Source organism: Oncorhynchus clarkii, chromosome 26 (genome assembly GCF_045791955.1).
Source record: "Oncorhynchus clarkii lewisi isolate Uvic-CL-2024 chromosome 26, UVic_Ocla_1.0, whole genome shotgun sequence".
NCBI lineage: Eukaryota > Metazoa > Chordata > Actinopteri > Salmoniformes > Salmonidae > Oncorhynchus > Oncorhynchus clarkii.
Window position 1 is genome coordinate 19,185,740 of NC_092172.1, and position 9,614 is coordinate 19,195,353.

At 43.0% G+C, this 9,614-nt stretch overlaps 1 protein-coding gene across 2 annotated transcripts; it reads right to left on the reverse strand.

Moving 5' to 3' along the window:
* Positions 1–1,037: 1,037 nt before the first annotated feature.
* On the reverse strand, positions 1,038–8,289 carry LOC139384701 (serine/threonine-protein kinase VRK3-like). Of its 2 annotated transcripts, none has more exons than XM_071129532.1 (15): positions 8,099–8,166; positions 7,290–7,516; positions 7,072–7,215; positions 6,841–6,963; positions 5,024–5,164; positions 4,714–4,769; positions 4,544–4,610; positions 3,408–3,492; positions 2,795–2,897; positions 2,595–2,687; positions 2,368–2,500; positions 2,138–2,258; positions 1,967–2,025; positions 1,734–1,870; positions 1,038–1,504 (listed from the first exon to the last, which is right to left on the reverse strand). In XM_071129532.1, the coding sequence occupies exons 2-15, from the start codon at positions 7,513–7,515 to the stop codon at positions 1,490–1,492; spliced, it is 1,503 nt and encodes a 500-aa protein (XP_070985633.1). In that variant the 5' UTR covers position 7,516; positions 8,099–8,166; the 3' UTR covers positions 1,038–1,489. The 2 variants fall into 2 exon arrangements, with proteins under 2 accessions (XP_070985633.1, XP_070985632.1); XM_071129531.1 differs by having other exon boundaries at positions 1,279–1,504; positions 1,638–1,870; positions 8,155–8,289.
* Positions 8,290–9,614: the final 1,325 nt, after the last annotated feature.

Consider the following 9,614-nt stretch of genomic DNA (forward strand, 5'->3'; position numbering starts at 1 on the left):
GGAGAAGTCAGCCTCTCTGGGCGTGGGTATAGTTCTTCCTATACTGAATTATTCAAAAGGTCTGATTAATATACTCTTCCACAGCATAAACTAGGACGCCGAAGTTTGTGATGTTTCCATGACAACAGTATGTGGTCTCTGGTGCTAAATATAGAACCGTTTCACATATTTTTTTCTTACACCAACATGGTGGTTCACACAGAGATCCTATTAAATGACTAGAAGGGCTATGTCATAAACCCTCAAAGTTCCAGAAAGGTGTGAACATGGCAGCTATATTGGTCAGGGAGAAATCCAAACCAGTCTAATTGGAATGAATGGCAGTAGAGGTATAATCAGGAGTTTTCTTATGCAGGAAAATAAAAAGGCATGTACACAATTAACCTATATCAGCATAGAGACTGAAGAGGTAGCCTAACATCTTTATGGAACACCTAACATTTTAGATGTCATCCCTAAATGTTTATTTTCTCAGAAGAAATGTTATGGGAGGAGGGTGGAATATATGCAGAGGGCTACAAAAGGAGTAAGATAACCACAGAACTTTGAAAATCAACAGGATTTCTCTGCTCCCCCCTTTCATGGGACTTAAAGGTTCTCTCCCTCTTATAATGAATCTGTTGCCTAACTTTCTTTCATAGCCAGCAGCCTCACAGGGAGTCCCCACCGTGTAAGTGTCCTGACTTAGAAACTGTTCCCTCAGGGAGGGACCCTCTTAAACAGAGGGGTCATAAGAGACGCACAAGTCTAGAGGTGACAAGAGCATGTTGACTAGTCTGTGTTGTATAGCTCAATCTAGCCTCCATACACAGTCTTCCACCATGTTGCTCACATCACAAACATCAAGTCCTGAAAGATCTGAGAAGGGGCTCAACAAGAATCTAGGGATATGAGCAGCGAACTGGTTTGGAATTGGGCCATGATACCTACTCTTCCAGATCAGTGTACTGACCCTGAGCACTCAGGGGTACACAAGAGGAGAGTTTCACAATCGACACCAGAAACCCCAAAGAAATTAGCACATACAGATAAACAGCTGAATTAATAAAAGCTCTTTAATAACAAAGTATTATCCTGATATGAAAAAAATACAAAAGTAAAATGCATATCATGAACATCTACAACACCTAACTGGAACAGTGTACATTTTTGTACTTACAATCATTACCACCCTGAACAAAGGTTCTTTGTTATAAACTGTATTATTTCATAGGTTAAACATTAACTACCCACTCACTGCCACAGCGCCAACTACTGCTGACAATAACACAGTACAGCAGTGCTCACTAACCTGGCATAACCAGGAGTTTCTGTGCACTGCACCTCCAGTGAACTTAATGAAACGCACCTTCACACGCTCCTCCTTGAGTGCAGTCCAACATAATAAAACCACAGCAGGACCCACACCACATAGTCATGAAGTCAGCATTTTAAAAACAGCTGGCTAAAAATCCCATTAGTGAATTATCATCCCGAAGTATCTTCTTCCTCAGATCGCTTTCATCTGAAGAGAGATAAAGATAAAAACATTCAGACTGGTGTAGAGGTGTAAATTAGTTCAGGAGATGAACCTGAACAGGTAGCATTGTAGGGATGAGTGGTCTAACCAGTTGGAAGGGACAGGTTTCTGGTCAAACCTGCTGGGGGGGTTCCAGGTTTCTGTGGTCATCTGACTGTTTTCTCAATGGAGCTTGGGGATAGTGTGGAGGTTGTGGGGGTGTGGGTGTTCTGACCTGAAGGTCAAGGGGTTGCTCCAGTGACCCTCCCAGCTTCTGCAGAGCTGCACTAAGGCCTGCCCTCAGAGCCCTGTAGTCCGGCTGGTCAGAGTACTGCAGAGCCATCACCTGAGACAGGTACACCTGCAGCGCACCTGATACATAGTACACACGGATGCATTATATCCCACGCACACACAAAACATATTATGCTGCATACAAAAACTAATCACTAGAAAACTGGACTTTACTGGAGACTTTCTTCTGTCCGAAGCAGTGAGTCAGGAGACCTGGAACATCCTCCATGTACCTGGATCATTAGTGAATGGTCAGGTTTGGCCACTCAAGGCTTTACCATTTTATAAATACAGAATAACATTATCATAATGGCCTTGTTGCCATAGTGAGGACCTGGCTCTCACCTCTCCTTCTCTGTGGCAACGCGGGCTGGAGTGTGTGTGAGGGAGGTCCAGGGCAGTGCCCCTGTGTACCAGCGCAGCATGCAGTAGCCCAAAGCCTGCAGGTCACTACGCCGAGACGGACCTAGAAGTACGATCACACACAAGTACTTATGGTTGGTTAGAGGCAACTTGTACATCCTCCACAGTATCTGAAGGACTTGCTATGATTGACAGGCCGTAGGATGACTCACCTGCTCCCTTGTGAGATTCCAGGCTTATAAAATCTATGGCTCCTTCATTTGGTGTTCGGCTACCTTCACGGTACTCCACATGCCGGCCACCAGGAGAGTACCGGAAAGCATGGCAGTACCCTGCAAGATTAACCTACACACATGCATACAGGAGTAAGAGCATAGTAGAAGGGTCTGGCAGCTACACAAAAGTACACAAACAAACAACTATACAAACACACTCTAACCTGTGTTTGTTGTGCCGGGCTGATGTAGATGTTTTCAGCATGGATGTCTGCGTGAACATACTCATTTTCATGGATGAACTCCAACACATCCAACTGGGAGAGGAGGAAGAAAGGCAGAGTCAAACAGGAAGCACATCAGATAGGGAATCCTATTTTGAAGTCCTATCAGGGCCTCAATATGAGCCTGAGAGAGCACTCACTACTCTGCAGGCCAGTTGAAGGACCGCTTTCTCAGACAGGAGCCCCTCCCCCTCATCCATGAAAGACTGAAGAGTTTGGCCCATGCTGGAGAAAATCAAAAACCTGAAACAAAAATCAAATCTTATGTCACATGCGCCGAATACAACAGCCCTTAACCAACAATGCTTTAAGTTAAGAAAAAACACAAATAAAATGGTAAGTAAAAAAATAGATGTAGAAAATAAAAGTAACAAATAATTCAACAGCAGCAGTAAAATAACAAGCGAGTCTATATACAGTGTGTACAGGCACAGAGTCAATGTGTGGGAGCACCGGTTAGTCGAGGTAATATGAACATGTAGGTAGAGTTAAAGTGACTATGCATAGATTATAAACAGAGAATAGCAGCAGTGTAAAAGAGGGGTCTGGATAGCCCTTTGATTAGCTGTTCAGGAGTCTTATGGCTTGGGGGTAGAAGCTGTTAAGAAGCCTTTTGGACCTCGGCTCCGGTACCGCTTGCTGTGCGGTAGCAGAGAGAACAGTCTGATTACACATTCAAAACACACATAAAAACACACAAATTCCCCCATATGTACAAGCAGGCAGCAAACACACATCTCAATGTACACACACCTGTATGAGTCTGCATGGAGACCAAATCCTACACAGGAAGGAATCCCAAGGAAGTCCATCTTGGCATGCTTTATCCACTTGTCCACTAGGGGGAGACAGCATCAAAGCAGTTAGAAAGGCTCATTAGTAACTAACAGAGCCTCTACAATGTGCTTCCACCACCAGTAGTCTCGTCAGTCATACACAAACCAAACAGTTCCTCCTACTCTATACCTCAGTTTACACAACTTACACGTCCACCTATGGGTACCCATCTGAGTTGCCCATTCATACGCCAGTTTGCAGCTTTGCATTAATATAAGGATGTTCCAGCCAAGTAGAGCCCAACAGTATGAAGTACTTAAGTAAAAAATATTTTAAAGTACTACTTAAGTAGTTTTTTGGGGTATCTGTACTTTACTATTTATATTTGACTACTTTTACTTCACTACATTCCTAAAGAAAACTATATACATTTTACTCCATACATTTTCTTTGACACCCAAAAGTACTCATTACATTTTGAATGCTTAGCAGGACAGGAAAATTGTCTAATTCACACACTTAACAGAACATCCCTGGTCATCCCTACTTCTACTTCTGACCTGGCGGACTCACTAAACACATGCTTCGTTTGTAAATGATGTCTGAGTGTTGGAGCGTGCCCCTGGCTATCCGTAAATAATAAATGATCCCATCTGGTTTGCTTAATGAAAGGAATTAGAAATGGTTCATACTTTAACTTTTGACAGTTAAGTATATTTTAGCAAATACATTTACTTTTGATACTTAAGTATACTTAAAACCAAATACTTTTAGACTTCTCCTGGGTGACCTTCACTTGAGCCATTTTCAATTAAGGTATTTCAACTTTTACTCAAGTATGACAAATTGGGTACTTTTTCCCACCAATGCCTATGGGGTAAACATCAGTGATCTGCAAGCCCTCTCTGTGACCTGCTTATGAAAGGATTTTGTAACAATCTTGGCCTTGTACTCTTTAGAGCTTCTGTCAAATGTGTAACTGTACAGCCAGACCTACTTAAATGTGTAGATAGCTAAGGTAAGAGGACGGGTAGTCCAGTCAGGGGTCCGTTTTAGAGCTGTAGTCAAGCTGAGGGCTGGCCAGATAACCAAAGGCAGATCTTGACACTCACCAGATGAGGGCTTGGCAGCTCTCTGCAGGAAGTTCTGCTCATTAAACATCTTCCCGTCCTTAGCCCCCTGAGAACAACATACATCACTATTCACCACATAACACGCAAAGCAACACTGTAGCCAACATAATCATTCTATATTAGAGAACAGTCTGTGCAGTTACACTCACTAGTTTGAGGATGTGCTTGTAGTCACTGGAATTGGCACCTTGCCCATTCTGCTGGACTGGGGAGAGATTGAAGACAAGAAAAAATAATAATTGTCTGATTAAATCACCCTAGCCCATGTTAGACACCATCCTGTGTGAAAGTATTCTTCAATCCTGGTCCTAGGGGGTCGCACAGGGTGTTGCAGATTTTTGTTCCAGCCCAGTACTAACACACCCGAATCAGTGAATAGTCAACTAATCATCAATACGTGTTAGTGCTAGCATGGAACAAGAGCAGTACACCTTGAAGAAGAGTGCAGTGTGACCTCACCTCCATAGAACATCTCTGCATCGCTCTGACTCAACAGTTTCAACAGCCTCCATTTCCTGCCAGTTGTGTCACAAAGCTCTTCCCCTTCCTGCAGTGGCTCCACAGCACATACCCGCTTGGCCTTCTTTGCCTTCCCCTTGACTACAGACACACAGGAACATGCATATATACAAGCACACATACAGTTGAAGTTGGAAGTTTACATACACCTTAGCCAACCAATTACATTTAAACTCAGGTCAGTTAGGATCACCACTTTATTTTAAGAATGTGAAATGTCAGAATAATAGTCGAGATAATTACTTATTTCAGCTTTTATTTCTTGCATCACATTCCCAGTGGGTCAGAAGTTTACATACACTCAATTAGTTTTTGGTAAAGTTGCCTTTAAATTGTTTAACTTGGGTCAAACGTTTCAGGTAGCCTTCCACAAGCTTCCCACAATAAATTGGGTGAATTTTGGCCCATTCCAACTGACAGAGCTGATGTAACCGAGTCAGGTTTGTAGGTCTCCTTGCTCGCACATGCTTTTTCAGTTCTGCGCACAAATGTTCTATGGGATTGAGGTCAGGGCTTTGTGATGACCACTCCAATACCTTGACTGTTGTCGTCCTTAAGCCATTTTGCCACAACTTCGGAAGTATTCTTGGGGTCATTGCCCATTTGGAAGACCCATTTGCGACCAAGCTTTAACTTCCTGACTGACGTCTTGAGATGTTGCTTCAATATATCCTCAATTTTCCTACCTAAAGATGCCATCTATTTTGTGATGTATACCAGTCCCTTCCACAGCAAAGCACCCCCACAACATGATGCTGCCCCCCCGTGCTTCACGGTTGGGATGGTGTTCTTCAGCTTGCAAGCCTCCCCCTTTTCCCTCCAAACATAATGGTCATTATGGCCAAACAGTTCTATTTTTGTTTAGTCAAACCAGAGGACATTTCTCCAAAAAGTACGATCTTTGTCCCCATGTGCAGTTGCAAAACATAGTCTGGCTTTTTTATGGCGGCTTTGGAGCAGTGACTTTTTCCTTGCTGAGCGGCCTTTCAGGTTATGTTGATATAGGGCTCGTTTTACTTTAGATATAGATACTTTTGTACCTGTTTCCTCCAGCATCTTCACAAGGTCCTTTGCTGTTGTTCTGGGATTGATTTTCACTTCTCACACCAAAGTACGTTCATCTCTAGGAGATGGAACGCATCTCCTTCCTGAGCGGTATGACGGCTGCGTGGTCCCATGGTGATTATACTTGCGTACTATTTTTTTGTACAGGTGAACGTGGTACCTTCAGGCATTTGGAAAATGCTCCCAAGGATGAACCAGAGGAGGTCTACAATTTATTTTCTGATGTCTTGGCTGATTTCTTTAGATTTTCCCAAGCAAAGAGGCACTTGAAATACATCCACAGGCACACCTCCAATTGACTCAAATGATGTCTATCAGAAGCTTCTAAAGCCATGACATTTTCTGGAATTTTCCAAGCTGCTTAAAGGCACAGTCAACTTAGTGTATGTAAACTTACGACCCACTGGAATTGTGATACAGTGAATTATAAGTGAAATAATCTGTCTGTAAACAATTGTTGGAAAAATTACTTGTGTCATGCACAAAGTAGATGTCCTAACCGACTTACCAAAACTATAGTTTGTTAACAAGACATTTGTGGAGTGGTTGAAAAACTAGTTTTAATGACTCCAACCTAAGTGTATGTAAACTTCCGACTTCAACTGTACGAGGGAGAAGGACACAAACCATGATGCCAGGCTGTTGGGAGTAATGTGTTTTGTTAGTTGTAAGTGGCTGTAGTTTAGACTTACCTGTGGAGGGGGACCCGGGGAGAGGTGAAAAGCAAGGTGAGGAGGCAAGCTCCACAGACTGTTCCTCTTTTGGGGTGAGAGCACGTCGTTTCCGTGGAGACAAAACAGATTTGTGGCTTTGATCTGCCGATAGGGAGGAAAAAGCATCAATGTGACAATTACATTTCCAACGCCCGTCAATGGCTACGATCATTACCACTGATGATAATCACACTGCCCCTGTCCCCTTACCTGCAGTATGTTTTGGGGAGGCGGTGACAGGGGGACTGGTTATACTACTAGGAGCTTCCTCGCTCCAGGCCACGGGGACAGAGTTACAGGTCCTATGGAGTGGGGGACGGGTCGACACAGGGCTGGGGGTGGCACAGACGAGGCCTGTAAACAAACGAGAGATGTGACAAGTCCATATTTTAATCTCCAGGAAGAGAACCGCCCTCCCTGCCCATTACCTTCTGTGTCCCAGCCAGTCAGCTGTGCTGTGCTTGGAGTAGGACTGCTTGCATTAGCAGTCATAATTACACCATCAGTGACATGAAGCTGAGAGACTCCAGAGGAAGCAACCTCCACAGGTCCAGAGGGGTCCACAACACACTGCAGCTTGTCCCCACAGGAGGGGCAGAACCGGAAGCCAGGTTGTAGTTTGGTGCCACACTGGGGGCAGAAGTGGAAAAGCATCCTGGAAACACAAAATGAGTTTTACAGACAGACAAGATCATGCTGTTTAACACAAACGGAGCCAGAACCTTTAGCTACACAAGGTTTTGCTCATGATTGATGACTGTGAGCTTTTGAACATTTAAGGGCAATGTAGCTAATAACATTATTTTGTTTACATTTTGGCTTAACTCTCAAAGCTATGAACACAACATTGATAACTAAGTTAGTTAACTAACATAACGTCTAATCAGATGTTTAAAATCAGGAACCTAGCTAATGTAGTTATTTCCTCTGATTTGGTCGGATCTTGCCTAAAAACACAAGGTGACATTCTTTACCATACAAATCTAGATAGAAAACTAAGCTAAACGCTAACGTTGAATCTAGCTAAAGGCTCACGCTCGCTATCTCAACGGTGTTATTAGCAAAACAAGTTTAGACAGCTGCCCTCCGTCTCCTATCGCTAGCTAGCGAAATAAATTGGTCTAGCTTCAGCTTGTACTGTTCTGGTACCTTGCTCTTTGCAATCACAGGGACCTAAATCTGCCAATAAGGATACATCCAAGGGGCTTCTTATTTCTAGCACATTGCAGAGACTCACCTTTATTGGCAGATTTAGGTCCCTGTGAACAGATTTAGGTCCCTGTGATTGCAAACCTGGGGAGAAGTGAAAAGCCAGGTGAGGAGGCAAGCTCCACAGACTTTTCCTCTTTTGTTTGTTCCACTTTCCGTTGAGACCCAACAGATTTGTGGCTTTGATCTGCCGATAGGGAGATCTCTTCTCTCTCCGTGGATCTCCCTATCGGCAGATCAAAGCCACAAATCTGTGTATATACACACATATACACAAAAAAACGAAGTTACTGTGTGAGCCAGTAAACAAAATAACATGTCAAAGTGGTGGCGACCGGAAGCAGGGGTGTAATCAATAGCAGAACAGTTGCATTTTGCAAAGAAAACGAGAGTTTATTAGACAAATTCATTAAGGTCCCTCCCCTTTTTGTTTGCTTCCAGAAACGGTCATGCATGTACATGCATTTACCTGGAGTGCCTGAGGGTGGCGCTGTTAGTAATTACTACATGTGACCGACCATCTGTACTTGCAGTTGACCCAATGACATCAGATAAACGTTATTTTACACGCCTCAGTGTGCTAATATATTACATGTTCTCAGAAGTTAATACAAAAGAAAGCTCAACATTACGAAACAAAGAACAAATGACACCACCAACTCCTCTGAACCTAGAAGAAAATCTAGCCGAAAATGTAACCTTTATCATAGCCAGTGGCATCTCAGAGAAATCCGAAGTCTAATGTGCCACATTCCTGCACGTAGCCGGAATACTTTTGATTCTGACAATGTCATTTGACGATGACTTGGATGTATTAAAGTAGCAAATCGGACGTACTTGAGGCATATCTTGTAATATATTGTCCGCGAGAGACTTAAACCCTGAAAGTGAGTGGCGATTCCACTCAATAAAGTCCAACTGCAATCTAGTGACGTATTCTGGCCACCAGATGGAGCCAAAAGGCAAGAAACTACCCATGTCAATACAAAAACGGTGTTTTAACTGGAATTTCAAGTGACATAAGATGCACCTGCAATACTTGGACATTCAGCTTGTCTGCAAATGGCCTTAATAAAGAGAATATTCAAGCTCGAACAAAGGACAGAGACCGACATTGAGTTAATATGAAGATTTATTCACAGGACTTGGAGGAGTTGTTGCAGGAGTTCATTTTTTATTTCACCTTTATTTAACCAGGTAGGCAAGTTGAGAACAAGTTACCATTTACAATTGCGACCTGGCCAAGATAAAGCAAAGCAGTTGGACACATACAACAGAGTTACACATGGAGTAAAACAAACATACAGTCAGTAATACAGTAGAAATATAAGTTTATATACACAATGTGAGCAAATGAGGTGAGATAAGGGCAAAAAAAGGCCATGGTGGCGAAGTAAATACAATATAGCAAGTAAATCACTGGAATGGTAGATTTGCAGTGGAGGAATGTGCAAAGTAGAGATAGAAATAATGGGGTGCAAAGGAGCAAAATAACTCACCAGCGACATCATTGATGAGAAGAGAGTCGGTCCAAGAATTGAACC